This window comes from Cetorhinus maximus, chromosome 20, assembly GCF_964194155.1.
Source record: "Cetorhinus maximus chromosome 20, sCetMax3.hap1.1, whole genome shotgun sequence".
NCBI classification, from domain to species: Eukaryota; Metazoa; Chordata; class Chondrichthyes; order Lamniformes; family Cetorhinidae; genus Cetorhinus; species Cetorhinus maximus.
The window spans coordinates 76,966,611-76,984,127 of NC_135898.1; the positions used below are offsets into that span (position 1 = coordinate 76,966,611).

At 40.4% G+C, this 17,517-nt stretch overlaps 2 protein-coding genes across 9 annotated transcripts in view; one reads left to right on the forward strand and one right to left on the reverse strand.

Moving 5' to 3' along the window:
- The window catches only part of cpeb3 (cytoplasmic polyadenylation element binding protein 3), a 120,605-nt gene extending 112,617 nt beyond the window's left edge, over positions 1-7,988 (reverse strand). For 5 of the 8 annotated variants that reach the window (XM_078564945.1, XM_078564944.1, XM_078564949.1 and 2 more), the window contains exons 1-2: positions 6,768-6,870; positions 5,131-5,909 (exon numbers count right to left, since the gene is read on the reverse strand). In XM_078564945.1, the coding sequence (XP_078421071.1) occupies positions 5,131-5,909; positions 6,768-6,855 (867 nt within the window). In that variant the 5' untranslated portion in view covers positions 6,856-6,870. Of the gene's footprint in view, positions 1-5,130; positions 5,910-6,113; positions 6,228-6,767; positions 6,871-7,826 lie in introns of those variants that run through there. The other 3 variants (XM_078564947.1, XM_078564946.1, XM_078564948.1) reach the window with 3 other exon arrangements.
- A 182-nt stretch (positions 7,989-8,170) lies between these two features.
- marchf5 (membrane-associated ring finger (C3HC4) 5) overlaps positions 8,171-17,517 on the forward strand; it is a 98,149-nt gene continuing 88,802 nt past the window's right edge. Inside the window, exon 1 of the mRNA XM_078564950.1 lies at positions 8,171-8,665. Within this exon, the coding sequence (XP_078421076.1) occupies positions 8,616-8,665 (50 nt within the window). The 5' untranslated portion in view covers positions 8,171-8,615. The remainder of the gene's footprint in view (positions 8,666-17,517) is intronic.

The following is a 17,517-nucleotide window of genomic DNA, read 5'->3' on the forward strand; positions in this document are numbered from 1 at the left end:
ACCTCCTGACTACAAAGCCATTCCACCATCTACAAGGCACAATTCAGGAGTGTGATGAAATGCTCTCCACTTGCCTCGATGAGTGCAGCACCAACGACATTCAAGAATCTCGACACAATCCAGGATAAAGCAGCTCACTTGATTGGCACCCTTTCCATCACCTTAAACATTCACTCCCTCCATCTCCGGCATAGCATGCCTTCAGTGTGTACCACCTGCAAGGTGCAGTGCAGCAACACATCAAGGCTTCTTCAACATCACCTTTCAAACCCATGAAGGACAAGGGTTGCAGTCACCTTGGAAGGCCATGACCCTCAAGTCCCCTAAATCACACACCAACCTGACTTGGAAACTACATACCCATTTCTTCAGCACCACTGGGTCACAATCCTGGAGCTTCTTACCTAACAGCACCATGGGAGTGCTTACACCACACAGACTGCAGCAATTCAAGGCAGCTCACCACCACTTCTCAAGGGCAGTTACAGCTGGGCAATAAATGATGGCCTTGCCCTGGGTCCTGTACATGAATGAACAAAACAGTGCATGCACACAAGACAATGAGAGAGGCGTAACAGACAAAATGCAGAAGCAAGAATAGGAGGAAGAGAAAGAGGAGAGGATGCATAAACGGGGAGGTAGAATATGCCAGAGTATGTGGATGAAGGAGGAGATGACTATAATCTAGCTACAGAGCAAGAAAGGCCACATACACAAGCATATGAGGTAGGCAAAGTGGGCACAGCAGACAGAGTACAAGTGAGAAAGTCCACACAAGCGAGGGGAGGAGAACTGTGGCAACGCGAGATGGGGGTTTGGTTGGGGGAGGAGGATGGGAAGCATGCAAAATAGATACAGATGATGAGCAAGAGACTAATGGAGCACAAACACATGAAGAGAGCATGTTTACACAAGTGTGAGTGGGAAACAGAGAGAGGAAAAGACAAAGTATATGACTAGAGAGCAGGAGAAAGGATGCGCATACATTATTTATGGGACAGTTTCATTGCATTGGATGGCAAGAAACAACCACGTGAGCAGGGAGATGGAGCATGTGTATAGTGGGGTTAAGAAAGTAAGCAGGCACATGGAGGGAGGAAGTGAGCGGATGGGGAAAAGGAGAACAAAGAGGAAGCAAGGGAGAATGCAAGTGAACAGAGGAGGGGAAAGCATTTGCATGTGAGGTTACGCAAGGAAGGTGAGAGGCAGAGTTGTGGAAGGCAGGGGTGCAAGAGAGAGAGCGACAGTACAAAGGGGAAGGGGAACAAGACAGAGAAGGGCAAGAGCTGCCAAGAAAGTGGGAAGAAGGAACAGGGGCCGAGAGCCAAGTGGAGGAGTAACTGTAGCAAAGAGCTGGGTGGGGAAAGGGAGGTTGAGGAGCAGCCAAGAGCAGGAGGATGAGAACGAGCTTAGGGTGCTGTGTCATGCCAAGGAGTCTGCACTCTAGGGGTAATAGGAGAAGGATGGAGGAAAAACACGAGAAGAGAAAGGAAGATGAAGGAAATTATGAGGAATAGTAAAAAAATGCATTGGGGGACAGGACTTCAAGTGGATGGTTGGAAGCAAAGCAGAAACATTATATTGAGCAGCATGATTTCATGTTTTCTTGTCATGTTGTTCCTATAGTTACAGTGAGAATATCTGAAATTATGTTGTCTTTTCCCAACAAAAGCTTTCGGTTTTTTTCCCCACAGTATACCATTTGTTTTATTGTATGTTGCAAGTATTGCATTGTTAAGTAGCTTTGTCTTAAAAGTTTACAATGTACTAGCCAGATAACAGCTACTATCATGTTTTCATGATGCCCTATTGGAAGATAAACTTGCATTAAAAAGGGTACAGGAAATAACAGCAAAACTGATTCAGAAATGAAACAACTGAACATGGGGAAATTGTGGTTAAGAATTAATTGGAGGAGGCTGGTGTGCAATAACACTTTGGTTTTGGAACTTAATAAGCTAAAGGGGCTGATGCGAGTTTGCCCTCATTCTCCAGCCACCCCCCCAGCTCCTCTCCAACCCCACCCCCCCCCACCCACCGCAGCTACAACGTCATTTCACTATACATCCCCAGATCCTAAAAATAAAATCCAGTTCAGCCAGACTCTCCCCTTCACTACCGTGCTCCCTTCTTCAGTCCTGCTAGATCCCAAGATCCTCTCTTCCCAGATTCCTCTCAATCTTATGATTCCCTTGGATTCATTCAAAATCCCAAGGCCTGCCCAAGCGTTCCTAGAGCCTCCATATTCTGGAACCTACATCAAAATGCTGTTACTCCCAAGATACCAACACTACTTGCAGGCTTGTGGCCCTCTTCCCCATTGTCTATAGGTCCTAGGGTATTGCCCAATCCTAAGTTAATGTACCTATTAATACACATAGCATAACAGTCCTGGTTTTATAAATCTTCGAGTCACTGTGAACTGAGAGAAAGATCTACTGGAGCACTCACGTACATATCCATGGATGAGGTGATGAAAATTAAGTTTCTGAACCTGGCAGGCATTTCCCATCTACAAACTTTGCTTCCTGTAGTTACCATTTTGTTGACATTTTTTTTCCCCATTGTAAATTGCTATGTCAACATTTCCCTATCAATTTTTCTGCCACTTGTCCCAGTGTTGTTCCAGGCTATGGTCACTAGGTGGCTTTGCAGAGCAAGTTTTCTCTTCGGGTGGCCATTTCCACCATCACCTTGCATATTAAAAACCTGTATGTTCACTGACTGTGCAGCCTGACGGGTAACTCACCCACAAAAAAATTTAAATCCTTGTCATTCCAATCTTTCACTCAAATTGCCTCTCAGTTTGGAAATGTTTAAACTTAAGTTTCTTTTTTGGTGGTACATTTACACCATCCCATATATTGCATTGTTAAATATTCATGTCCTTATTCTGACTGGTCACCTCAATAAACTTTTTCCTTTTAACAGATGCATTAAGAATATCCATTTGCGAATAGATTTAGGTTAGGCCAATCAAATACTAAACCTACTGAAAACTGACAAACTGGTTAATACAGCAGCTTCCATATTTTATAGACAACATACCTCATTTAATATTGTCATTCAGTTCCAGTTCTAAGCGGTATACTGTTGCACTAAATGCCCGGAATTATACAGGCCTATTTATTAGGGTAATACGTTGTACCAGATTAAAATAATTTTAGCTTTAGGTTAATTCCGCATCTACTACATTACATATATGACACTTATTTAAAATGTAAATATTACTTCAGTAATTGAATTATCATTCACCTAAAGGCTGCTTGACAATAATCTTAAACTTTATACAATATTGTAGATATATTTCAACACTTGATACATCAGAATACCTCAGCATTTAATTGAAGAATGGATTACTTGAGGTGAATACGAAACAGCAAACTAAACCTTGCGGTGCATTTAATTACAAAAATTAATCAGCATGTAGTAAACTTCCACGCAACTGTAACAATGATACCTGATCCCTATTTCCTCATCCTCCATTTCACATCACTGAAAAGAACTGGCTTGGTACATCAACACATTTGGTTTAACACTACTTACTGATGTGCGATTCTCAGCAAAAAATGCAACCATGACTTGCATTTCAGGTGACCCTGATATAGAATATAGCGAAAGTGATGATAATCATTGAGATAATTTATCAAGGTCACATACATAACAAAATCCAGCGCCACAGAACATATGAGGTGGTATCAGCCTTTTTCAGGGCTTGCTATTTCAAAACTGAACATTGCTAAACCTCTTATTTTCAGTGCTTGCAGATTGTTTTTTTATGAGAATAATACTGAACATCTCAAATTTAATGATAAAAATGGATGTTTAGCATTCTGTCGAATCACAAAAATCACATGCAAGCCATGAAACATATATCTGCATTGAGGAATTAAGAATGTGCTTTGTCAATATATTACATTTTATCACAAAACTAAGTCCCCAAAGTAGTAATTGTTGATTTTATTTCAGGATTATTTGGATACATCACATCCCTGGGAGCAATTAAAATTGTTCTTTTCCTGCTGCATACACCATTAACAAATATATAAAAAGCAGAATATGACTTATTTGTTCACGTTCTGCACAATAGCGCAGGTTGTTAATCTCTCAGCAATTTGCTATTAATATCAAGACTGATTCTCTATAATGCAGGTATTTATACTAAAGGATTTTGTCCCACTTTAACTTCTGTTGTGTCACTTTAGAAAAAAAATAAAATGTAGAAAGCTGGAAATTGCTGTATATACAGAGAAAACAGCATAATATAAACAGCTCCAATAATAAAATTGGAAAGATGAAGCAACCATCTTCATATTTTTAAAAGCTTGGTTTTAATGCTGCATAAGTTCTCTTCCTATGTTGCAAATATTTACAGTAAATACGAGGTGTGTACCATAAAAATTACTGTACATTTCTGCTTTAAAGCAATTGGAATAGTATACGATGACAGCATTTTGCTCCACCTCTATGTTTGACGTCAAAACAATTGCCCAAACAAAGTGGTCTTAAAAAGATGAAGAGCAAGTAATCCCAACAATGCTAAATTTAACAATTAGACTAATGATGCAGTACAGATTCTTCAATAATTGTACTCTTTACAGAGCACTGTGGAGGCCTACTGGATGACGATCTTGTCTATAGTTAATGATTCTAAATATAGGCAGCCCACCTCCTGTTTTTTTTTTAATAACATAAATCCAAACGAATATATTTCCAATTAGTCTATGAACAACAACAGGGAAAAGCCCCAATTTTAATGTTGAAGCAAAATTTATACAGCAACACAACAAAAATGTTGTCTAAATTAAACCAGTATTGAGGCCAGCAGGGCCTACTGTTTACAGCCAATATCCTTTATTGGGGGGGGGGGGGGAGGTGCATTGGGGTGGTCCACACGAGATTTTTGGTGTTGGAGAGTGACAAGGACATTATCTATTATTCTCACCGACTGAATGCGTGTTTAGGCTGAACTATATAAATTGACTAGCTAAAAATACCAGATGTGATGTTTTCACTGCAATGTCATGTCCTATTAAAGATGGCACATACAGTATGACTGTGAAGGTCATGTCCTACTGCGTCTTTTGTACATTTGGTATGAATGAAATATTCGAGGTAGGATTACTGTACCTGAAATTGCAACATGCCGTTGCTGTTGTCCGTCCTAAAGGCGTTGTCGTCCATCCAAGACTTGGGAGTTAGTGTGGGTGCAGTTCGAGGGAATTTAGGGGGGGCGATCACGTTGCTGGAAAAAGGTTTCTTTAGCGGAGAGATAGGGTTGAGGGGGGAAGGCACCCCTACAGCTCGCCGGGGATCCCTGGCTTGCAGCCCGCTCCAAGGGTTGGGGGCTGTGCTCCAGGTCGTATTCTGGTGGTTGTTCCAAGCCGAGGAGGGCTTGCTTGTCATGATGGGCTGGTGGTTGTAGGCGCTGCGTTGGGCGAAGGGAGCTTGTGGGCTGACGGGCGATCTCCTCTGCTGCTGCTGCTGCTGCTGCTGTTGGGCTTGTTGGTGGTGCTGCGTCTGCTGAGCCAGACCGATCTGGGGTGAGAAAGTGCCACCGAAAACCGGGTTGACGTGAGTGAAATTTTGAAACAGCATCGTCCCGTTGACGGGCGGAATCCCTTGGAAAAAACTATCATCTACGGTGTTGGTGGTGCCAGTCGACCATGTACTGAACGAAGGGGACAAGGAGGTACCAGGCTCCTGGGGCTGAAAGCTCAAGCCGGGCAAAATTGGCGATTCCATCTGCGCTTTCTCTTTATTCTGAGCAGAAACCGGGGTGTTTATACTCACGGAGCTCTCTTCTGATTTGGGAGTTTCTGAGGCTTCGGTGCTTTGCTCTGACCTTGGTGAAAGCTGCTGGGGGTTGCTTTTGTCCATCAGTAAATCATCCTGCATGGTTTGCGTAGCTGAAACAGGAAAAAACAAAGACGCGTTATTAGCTGTGTTCTGGTACTTCACCGCTGGTGAAAATCCTGTATCATTGCTAGGTGACTGTAAAGCAAATCTGTAATCCCCCATTTAGTAGAGGGATGGTCGGGTGGGGGGTGGGGAGGGGGGGCGAAAGGCAATATTAAATTCTTCTCTTTTTAAAGAATGAGTAGCAGCTTCACCCTTTCGTGTTCTGGTTCCCCCTCAGAATGAGAGATTTGGGATGCGGGCACAGATATTCACCAATTTCGCCACGTCTTTCTTTACACCGGAACTTCAGCTCTCACCCGCAATGTGAAACTGATTCTTGTTCCTGTTCAAGAGCTTTCAAAGCCCTTTGCTAATTTGCATACGTCAATAAATAGTGCTGCGTCCTTCAGAAGGTTAAAATCCATTTTAATTTTTAAAAATACATTTACAAGTTCCAGTATTACATTTGCAGTCACGCGACGACGTCCAACCGATGCATTTTAGCCACTAAAGTATAGTCAATCTAAAACAAATATCTGGTGTTACAGCTCTGGCACCATACTGCATTTTATTCAAAGTCCCGAAGTGAGGTGGAGGGAGGAATTAACAAACAGCAACCTGCTTAATTTAAGCAAACAAGAGCCTGTTTTGCATGAAATTATTTTCAAACACTAAAACGAATAGGCGATTCATTTAAAACACGATTTTACTACAACAGAGGGTTAAACCACCCTTAATGAGGCAGAACCATATTTGACACGTAACTTGTGACCTTGTCCATTTTCCGCGTCTGCAATATTGTTGACACGAATTATGTTTCTAGTACCGAACGCAATGACATCTTAAAATATCCCGAAAGCTCTTACATATTGCTGTTTTATCGTGCAATATATTAACGCCATTTATCCACAACAACAAATGGCTTATTTCATAAAATGGCTCCTTGGTTTGCATGTTATGGCAAGCCAAACGACGATTGGACAACTCATAATTCTACTTTTTACAAACAAATTAAGGATAAAAGCCTGTCACAAAAAGTGACATCTGCAATACTGTAAATCGCTTTGTGATCCACATGTAAGGAATTCGACTCGAGCCTTTAATCTGACAGTCATGCAAACCAACAATCAAATTGAAATGTAACCAGGTTAACATATGTTAAATTTGCACGTGAATTTTTAACAACGCAATTAATTCTATTGTCACCAAATACAGACCCTCAAGGTCATCGTCAGCTCGTATCCACATCCATATCATATGTTGCCAGGTTTGTTTCTGTACGAGCAACATGGAGAATCAAAAAAATAGCAAGAGGTGAGCGTTCACCACGAAATAGAATATTAGATGCATGTATTTGTTATTTTAAGCATCATACGAGAAAAACAAAAATAGGTTTCTCTCAGATTGAAGGGCGTAAATTCCAAACGCACTTTCAAAGAATGCTCTGTTATCTTAACATATAGTCAATGTTGCTTTTTTAGCAAAAATAAGGAAAGCAAAATGGCTCAGCTTCACAAGTAAATGACAAGTAAAATATTAATTTAGGTTAATCGATCAATCTAAACAAATTATATATAAAAAATTAAGTATATTAACCAACGACAACATCCTCCTTTATTTGCCCGATTGACAAACTGCTATAAAGCATTGATTTATAATGGAAAGGTCAATTTTGGCCCCCTTGCAGTGGTCAAGGTCACTAGAAACGTATGTTTTATCAATACTACGCTAATGACATGATTGATTTATTCTGTTAGCATAGTGGGAAGTTAACAAAATGTATTGCAGCTCTCAAAATTTTTGCGTTACAACTAACATCTGGTTTATACAGCCTATTAGAATTCACAATGTTTCATCCTTTAAAATTAATCTTTGATTTAACAACCCTTCACAAATTCTCTTGACAACCAAAAAAAAAGTGTTACCTTAGTGTGAACCTTTGAAATAGTTTGTAAAGAGGGAGGGAGAGGGGGGTGGGTGGGGAAAAGTGCCAATTCTTTTCCGGTGCGCAATGCAAACTTCCAAACGCTTTATCCAAGCAACCATGGATCAAGCCAAGCCAGACCGGGATCCCACCGTGCGCGTGCACAGGTGAATGCTGCGGAGCGGTGCATGTCGGACAATGCAGTTCCGGGCCGGCCTATGCTTGCTTGCAACGCTGCGCCCGGGGGGGGGGGGGGGTGCGGGAATAGTACTACATCTCCCAGCATGCCCCGGCGGGCCCGGTCTCCGCAGAGCGTGCGGCGGTGCGCGCACTTCCGGTTGGCCCAGCGCTATTATTACCTCACAGTCAATGGAGGCCGCGGCTCGGAAGTGGCAAATGGTGTTTTGAAACAAGCGCACGTTTTTTTTTTAAACTCTTTCCCCACCCAACCCCCCCCTCCCAATCCAATCCAACCCAACCCCCAAAAATAAAAAGAGGTGCATTTCCACACAAGAGAGGCCCAAACTAAAAGTTTAATGGGTATTAGCCCTTGCGGCTCTAGGTTAAGAGCGTTCCTGTTTGACGCGGTTTCCTCAGCCCAGCCTCCAGGTTTGTTCGCACCCAGTGGTTTTCTTTCTATTGGCTGAGAGAGAGAGAGAGAGAGCGCGAGGCCCCGAGGAGATCGCGGTGCGGCCTAGGCCGCGGAGCGAGGCCTGGTTCAAGCCCGCACATGAACCTCCTTTAAAACAAACCGGCGAAGGCAGTTGGAAGGGGGGCGGATTCCAGGAATATGTCAGGCGGCGCGGATGTCGCGGCGGTTTCGGTGCAGCCGCTGGATAGGTGAGTACGGCTAGTGAAGCGAGTGTCCGCCGGCCCAGGGCCCTCGTCAAGCTCAGTTTACACTTTGTATTCGATGACTTTTCCCATTTCGAAGGGGATTTTACACCCGCAATCTAACCAGGTGCTGAAAGGTGTAGTTATATGCACTTTGGAATTAATTGATCAATCCCTGCATCCTTGGCTAATGCAGTACTTTTGATCGTGGAAGGGCATTTTTAGTTTACTCATGATCGCTTTGTGGCTTTGTTCATGGATTGAACGACTAAACTTGCAAATGCTGGAAGTTAATATTTATGTATTGCACGTTGCATTTTATAAGCGTTGTTTTATTAAAATTTCATAATCAATATATAAAGAAAATAGAATTTATGTTTAGCTTAGTAATTGATTCTTGACCGAATACGATTGTATTGGTCATGGGTTTTACACTTGGAAGTTGGTCATTATTTTTTTTAAATTGTAAACAATTGCTACTGTCCAGTGTGCTTTTGTATCTGTTGGGGGGGGACATTATTTTCTATATACCTCTGATATTTATAAAGAGAATAAAACATGAGTGTTTTTGCTGTTAATTTACATTTTAAGATAGGCTTGTAGAGTTCTGTCTCCATTATGATGTTTGGATTCTTAGCTTTTTGGGAACCTTGTGATCCAATAAATTATACATCTTTTAAGTACAGTAGAATGTAATTTTATTTAAATATGGGTAAGTTATGTTAGGAAGAATTGGTTAATATACCACAGGATGCTCTGAATTTTCAGCAAGTGTCTTGAAAATGTTGGTTCTAATACTTTTTACGCATGATGGTGAAAATCAACTTTTGTATTTCACTTATAGTGTGCATGCTTCAAGCCAACATTTCATGACTTTCCATAGCAAAAAATCTTGTTTTCCCATCGTTTGGAAATTAAACACACAAATCCAGAAACCAATTAATTAGCATTGTAATTTATTGTTTCATGGTTCCTTGTATGCAAATTGACTGCAGTGTTTGCCTATGCAACAAGAATGAATATACTTCACAATTAATTGGTTGTGAAGTGTTTTGGGGCATTCTAAGGATGTGAGCACTAGATAAGTGCAGTTTCGCTTTGTATTTCTTTTTCATTGTATCAAGGACAATTGTTCCTGTTTACCAGTTGGACAGTTTGAGTACAGTTATGCAGCTCAGAGAAAAATAACAGGCTATACAGTAAAATGATTACATAGGAAATTGCTTGTAATTTTCTATATGATGAGTCACTAGTTTCTGTGGTGATGAGGAGGGCCACATAGTCTCACTAGGAATCACCCCACACAGCTATCATGTATCTCTTTTTGATCAGTTACAGAAAACATTGATTAAAGCTTTGATCTATAGGAGTTTGTAGCACAGTAAGGGGTCATTTAATTCATTGTCTGCCATCTGTTGGTTAGAACAATCAAAAATGAATGCCGTCCTCGCCCTTTCCATTGGTAGTGAGGGCATTAATTTAAAATAACCATAGAGCAAAGAGGGGAGTTAAGGAAACTCTTTTATGCAGAGGGTTGTTTCAGAAATAGTGATGGCAGAATCAATAAATGTTTGAAAGGGTTTAATAAGGGCAGAGAAAGTAGATAGCTATTTCAGAGAACTAGCAAATGCTTGATGGACCAAATGGGGATGTTCTGTTCTGAAACATTCTATTCTTTATACTATGATCTTGGTTCTGCACTAACATGATTATTATGATCGTTATAAACATTGACATGTTCTGAAAAGATTATACTGCTAAGTTTGGAACAAGGTTCTGAGCGGAATTACTTGGCTTAAGCTTGGATTTAAGTAGAATCTTTTAATGTTGCAGAAATATTAGGAAAGATGTAGTTGCAAAATACTTTAAATGACAGCAAGTTTTATGAAGTAAATACTTGGGAGCACTAGGATGGAGGTAGCGTATACAGTACTTTAAAAAAAAATTCCAGCTTTCTCCATTGTCATGTATATGGTTGCCTACTTGCATACCTTTCCATTTTTGTGCTATAACTGGCTACAAAGACATGTGCAAGAGATTTAAATTTAATTTTTAATTGTCCCTTTTCTTCCTACTTTTCTGGACATGTCAGGGCGAAATATCTTGCCACTTGGCAGAGGCGAATGTCCCTTGCATTCAAGGATTCTACCCTGCACTACTGATGACCCGGGATGGAGAAGCGTTGAACAGAGCTGTTGATGATGGCATTTCAGCCATTTTATAGTCAACTGGGCTTTGAGTACAGAGAGTAGCCTGGGGGAAAATAGTTTTCATTTATTTGAAGCACCAGAGGTTACAGTCCACGTTTATTATTTAAGAGGGCTACCCCTTGACTTCGACTTCTGAATAAATGTTAGCCTATTACACTTGGTGATCTTTGACCACCGTGTACGTGGGGCAAGAGGCAGGTGGTGGGCAGATTGGAGGACCTCCCTGTGCAGTTATCCCTGGGCTGGGTCGAAACCACCACTCAGATGCTCAGAATGTCAGATCTGTGGGGAGGGTTGTTTGGACTGCATGCCTCTCTTTTGCAGCTTTGTGCATACCCTGGTGGTCCTGGAGAGGGATCATGCGTTGTCCACTGGTTGGCTAAAGGTAATCTACAACTGCTGGACACCTGTGGATGTTAATTGTATTATTGACTAAACAAACCAGTTATGATTTAGCATACTTTATTTGTATGTATCTGTTTGGATGGACCAATGGTGACCTCCTCTGAGTAGGTGCACTTGTGATGTTTTTGTCCTGTTGGCATGTATTAACCCAGTACCTTTTCTAATGGCAGCCCCAAATAATTTTTCCTGCTTTAAGTTACTGATGACTTGTAATTTTGGGAATTGCAAAGTCAACTTTTGACCTGCTACTCTCTGGTGGAAGTAGATTTAAGTATTGCGCTAATTTAGACTAATGCAAAGTAAGAGTTATTAGATATTAAAATATACTATAAAGGATGGGATGAATTAATGTAGAATGCTTCTTTTATAGTATATTTTAAAATGGTTTAAGAAGTTTTCAAGCATTTGCAGCTTATCATTGATGATTTTTCCCTGGATATCTTGTCATGTGAGTGAACTTCCAAATTAAAAATTTACCAGGGTATTTTGTGTAATTTATAATCAAGTCCCACCTTGAGAAATATGTTCCATATTAGATTTCCTCAGAGTTCCTCAGGGTAGTGTCCTAGGAACAACCACCTTCAGCTGCTTCATTAATGACCTTCCCTCCGTCATAAAATCCGAAGTGGTGACGTTTGCAGATGATTTCACAATGTTCAGCAACATTTGCGACGACTCAGGTACTGAAGCAATCTGTGTCCATATGCAGCAAAACCTGGACAATATTCGGGCTTGGGCTGACAAGTGGCAGGTAACACTTGTGCCACACAAGTGCCAGGTAATGACCATCTCCCACAAGAGAGAATCTAACCATTTCCCCACAGCATTCAGTTGCATTACCATTGCTGAATCCTCCACCATCGCCATCCTGGGGATTACCACTGACCAGAAACTCAACTGGATCAGCTATGTAAATACTGCGTCTACAAGAGCAGATCAGAGGCTGGGAATTCTGCAGAGAGTAACTCACTCCTTACTCCTCAAAGCCTGCCCACCATTTACAAAGCACAGGTCAGGAGCGTGATGAAATACTCTCGACTTGCCTGGATGAGTGCAGCTCCAACAACACTCAAGAAGCTCAATACCATCCAGGAAAAAGCAGCCCACTTGATTGGCACCCCATCCACCAGCTTCAAGATTCACTCCCTCCACCACCAATGCACAGTGGCAGCAGTGTGTACCATCTACAACATGCACTGCAGCAACTCACCAAGGCTTCTTTGACAACACCTTTCATGTTGCGACTTCTAGAAGGACAAGGGCAGCAGATGCCTGGGAGCAAGTCCCCATCCCCAAGCCACACGCCATCCTGACTTGGAACTATATTGCTATTCCTTCATTGTCAATGGGTCAAAATCCTGGAACTCCTTTCTAACAACACTGAGTGTTGAGTGCACCTACACCACATGGACTGCAGCGGTTCAAGAAGGGAGCACACCACCACCATCTTGAGGGCAGTTGGGGACGGGCAATAAATGTTGGCCTAGCCAGTGACGCTCGCATTCCAGGAATGAACATAGAAAAAAAAAACATTGTCAAACACTCTTAATTTTTTGGTATCATTATTAGCTGGACCTAAATATCCACCAAACATTATTAACAATGATTTCAATAGTTGGAGGTGTGGAGTTCAGTTGCTGCCTCCTGGAAACTATAGTTTCCCATCCCTGGTATCGTCCTAGTGAATCTGTGTTGTGCATTCTCAATGGCTGAAACGTCCTTTCTTTAATTGAGTACACAAACTGCATGGTTTCAGGTCTGTAAAATGTCAACTCTGTTTCTCTCTTCACAGATGCTGCCCAGACCTGCTGAGTATTTCCAGTATTTTCTGTTTTACTCCTACTCAAAATAGCTTTGTATCTCCAGCTACACTTTCAGGAAATTAAGTATTAAAATTCCTAAGTCTCTTTGTTCATACACACCCATCAATATCTTTCCATTGAGCATGTACTGACATTCCTTATTTTCCTCCCAAAATGTGTACCTTCATGGTTATCTGCTTTAAATTATACCTGGCTTTTCCGCAAACCTTCTGTCTGCCTAAAGTCTTGCAGTCCTCTGCCAATTATCTGTAGATGTTGAGTTTGTGCTCCGATACCCAAGTCCAAATCATCTATGTAGCAAGCACAAAAATTGACCCGGCACTGTCTCTATCATCCTTCAGTGGCCTTACCTTCTTTAATTATTCTGAATGATGTGTTGAAAATAGTGTATTCCAATACTATTTCAATCCAGGCAATATCTTTTTGCTATTCCTCTTTTGTCAAATCGTAGGCCTGAATCTTTCCAATGAGCCCCTTGACAGATTAAGGTACACTACACTACTGCATTTCCTTTATTCAGTTGGTCACTTCAAAACACAATTTTTTAAAAGCATAACTTGCATTTAATACCTATATCTTGGCTGGCCCTAAATAGCACAGCATGTATTTCTAAATGCTCACTACAGTAATTTTAGCTCAAATTATAGATTCTAAGAGTTTTCCCACAACTAATATTATACTACATTGTACTCCATTGTTGTCCATTTCACCTTCTCCCTTTTTGAATAAATATGTTCCATGAGCTACTTCAGTCATCCAGTTGTACAAATCGAAGGGAGTGCAACGAAGGTTCACCAGACTTGTTCCGGGGATGGCGGGACTGGTTTATGAAGAGAGATTGGGCAAACTGGGCCTGTATTCTCTAGAGTTTCGAAGAATGAGAGGTGATCTCGCTGAAACTTATAAAATTCTTAAAGGAATAGACAGGGTAGACGCTGGTAAAGTGTTTATCCTGGTTGGGGAGTCTAGAACCAGGGGACACAATATCAAAATAAGGGGGAAGCCACTTAGGACCGAGATGAGGAGAAATTTCTTTACTCAGGGTTGCGAATCTTTGGAATTCTCTACCCCAAAGGACCGTGGAAGCTCAGTCATTGGGTATGTTTAAAATAGAGATTGTTGGTTTCTGATTAACAATAACGTTAAGGGTTATGGGGTAGTGTGGGTGAAAGGCATTGAAATGCTTGATCAGCCATGATCGTATTGAATGGTGGATCAGGCTTGATGGGCTGAATGGCTTTTTCCTATGTTCCTAATATTTAAAGAGAATTGTGAAGTTGTGTTTGAAACTCTGCTAACTCTTGACTTTCAACAGCTTTATGTATATACCATTGGGACCCAAGTTCTGGTGTTTTTTTTTCTTGCAGTCAACTTCTTTTCCTGTAGTTATATCTGACAATTGTACTACATCCTCTTGGGCACAGTTCAAATCTCACTTCCATCAAAAAAAGTGCAAGTAATCCTCAACGATTAGACTCCCTTTCTTTTAACTTTTGTTTTTTTTATATATGTATAGAATTTCTTGTTATTTCCTTTTATGGTATTTGCTGATCTCTTAATCTGTTTAAGCCCTTCTAATTTTCTTACCACCCTAGTACACTTTCTATATCCCACGTGATCATCATTATGAAAAGTATTGCAAAGATTCACGAGAATACAAGTGACATAGTATTCTGGAGGCAGCTCCAAAGTTGATCTTAAGTTGGTTTTAACTTATAATTTCAACTGCTTATTATGGAGTCACTATTGAATGAATGGGGATACTCCCTGTCAGTAATATCACTGCAGCTGCCTAGCAAAATGGTAAACTGTACTGTAAGCTCTCCATGACAGAAGTAAATTTGGTATTTTTAGTAAACCATCAAAGGAACTTTCTTTAATTATAAGTAAAAGGAAACGTGATAGTTCAGTGAGTTTACCCAGTGAATGTCTGAGCCACACGAATCAGGAAGATTTAAAGTGATTGGCAATAGAATTAAAAGCCGACATGAGGAAAAACTTTTTTGCTTTCAAGTGGTTACGGTCTGAAATGCACTGCCTGAAGGGGTGGCGGAGGCAGATTCAATGGTGGCTTTCAAGAGGGAAATTTTGATAAACACTTGAAAGCAAAAAAGTTACAGGGCTATGGGCAAAGGGCGGGGATGTGGAACGAGGTAAATTGCACTTGCTAGCACAGGCTTGATGGGCCAAATGGCTTCCATTGCTAATGTAATTTTCTAATTCTATTCTGTTCACTCCCTTTGTGTTAAAGTTAGCTGATCTCAGTTGGTTATAGACACGACAATTGGCCTGAGTGTTACTGAATTTGGAGAGGAAAATTGGCCAGGGTGCCTTCTCCAGTGAATCTTGCTGGAGGTACTTTTACACAAGCAGCCACTGAGAAAAGATTAGCTGTGATGCCAACCAAGAATCTGGTCATGAAGCCTGGTGACACTTATACAATAATAGACACTTGAGGGAAGTATTAGAAGATAATTGGTGTCCATGAAGCCGCATCACATCAAGAATTTGTAAGATTCAAGAGAGGAATTCAGAACATTTGATGAAAAAGGAGTACTTTAGATCAGAAGTACTTTTTGTAGACTTTCCTTACCTTTGACACTGGAACAGTTGTATCTTTAAAATTGCATTTCTGGTTGTCCTTTTTTTTAAAACAAACACAACTACGTAACCTTCAGGTTTCACACTGCTAAGTTCTAATAAAGTGGGGGCTGATGTAGCTTTAAGTCATGGCTACTTGTGTATTCTAAAACAGCACTGTAATGATATAAAAACTTCATAAGTTAGAGTAGCAGGAATATTTATCTGTATAAACCACTTGCTGCTTATTTGATCCTGGAGTATTTCAGTCTTTTACTGTTGACCACAGTTTCCATGCACCAGTACATTAAATTATCTTGTATCTAGATGCCATGCATGTAGAAAATTAATTCTGAGCAAAATATGGATGAGTTTTTGAATTAATTTTGAACAGGAACTGCTTATAGGTGCATTTTAAGGAATAATTTTTGGTTAGAACAATTTAAAATACTTCTCATTTGAAAGATTAAGCAAAAAAAAGTTTCTGTTTCCCTTTTCTGGCAAGTTGAAAGAGCATTAAACAAAGTTTTGAAAAACTAGTATCAATTTGAATAATTTTCTAATGGGAGATTTTTTTTAACAAGTCTTAATTTTCCTATTCTTCAGGTGTCATGTAAAACCCACCCAGTTAAACTGGTAAAACTCACCCAGTGAGCTTGGGGTTTCTTTCAAGGAAGCATTGTTGATAGGTTAGCCATGGTGAGGATTCAAGCTTACCATCCTCTAAGTTAGACTCTAATGTTGCACTTTGTAGATCCAAAATAATCCTCAAATTCTTGGTGCTTCTGGCCTACATTTTTAACTTCCAACCTGAAACTGATGAGGCCATTCTAACTTGCAAAGTTCCACGATCAAACAATAATTTCAATGACCTAATGAATTTCTGTTTACTTTAACAACTGTAGCTTGTGGTCTTGAAGCAACACACAAATTTACACACTACTAAACTTCATAACAGCATCATAATGTATTATACATTACTTGGTATAATGCCCTTGACTTTAAAAATGCTGATCTAAAACAGTGATATTAAAAAATTATACAATTCATACTGAGCTATATCACAGAGGTTGCTGGTATATTCTGATATTATGTTGATGCCTAATTGGTGACCTAGTCAATTTGGGTTTTCAGGGACTATACAGTTCTAGCCAATTTGTATCAGTAATCTGCTTTTTGATGGTTTCTAAAGTTACCTTTCTTGATTTGGAGGCAGTTCCCAGAATGTTGCTGGACAAATTTCAGATTTATTAAATTGTTCCTCAAATTTCTGAATGTTGTCAATCATTAGTCATTGTTATAATCAAAGGCTCTGGATTCTTTAGAATTGGCTGATTTTTGTGTCGTAATTGATCTTTTTCTCTTGAAGGCTTTTGGGACTATTTCTTCTTTGCATTCTTGGGTGGCTCACATGCTGAAGAGCTTAAAGGTTAGTAGTGTGTGGGTTGGTATTTGAATTGGGCGTATTTATAATTGAAACAGCCATGCATCTCTCACCAAAACTGGAATTTCCATTGCTGCCAATTTCTCAGTGGAATGTATGCTTTTCTATTGGTGCTCCAGACTTGGTGTTCTGGCATTCTCCTGGCTGGCTTTCCATATTCTACCTTCCGTAAACTTGGAAAAACTCTGCTGCTCAAGTCCTAACTCGCCCCAAATCCTGTTCACCTAATTACCCTTGTATTTGCTGACTTACACTGACTCTTGTTTAAGCAACACCTTGATTTTAAAATTACCATCCTTGTTTTCAAATCCCTCCATGTCATTGCTCTTCCAATCTTTGTAGCATTAGGTCCCACAACCCTCCAAGATATGTGTTCCTCTAACTCTAGCCATTTGA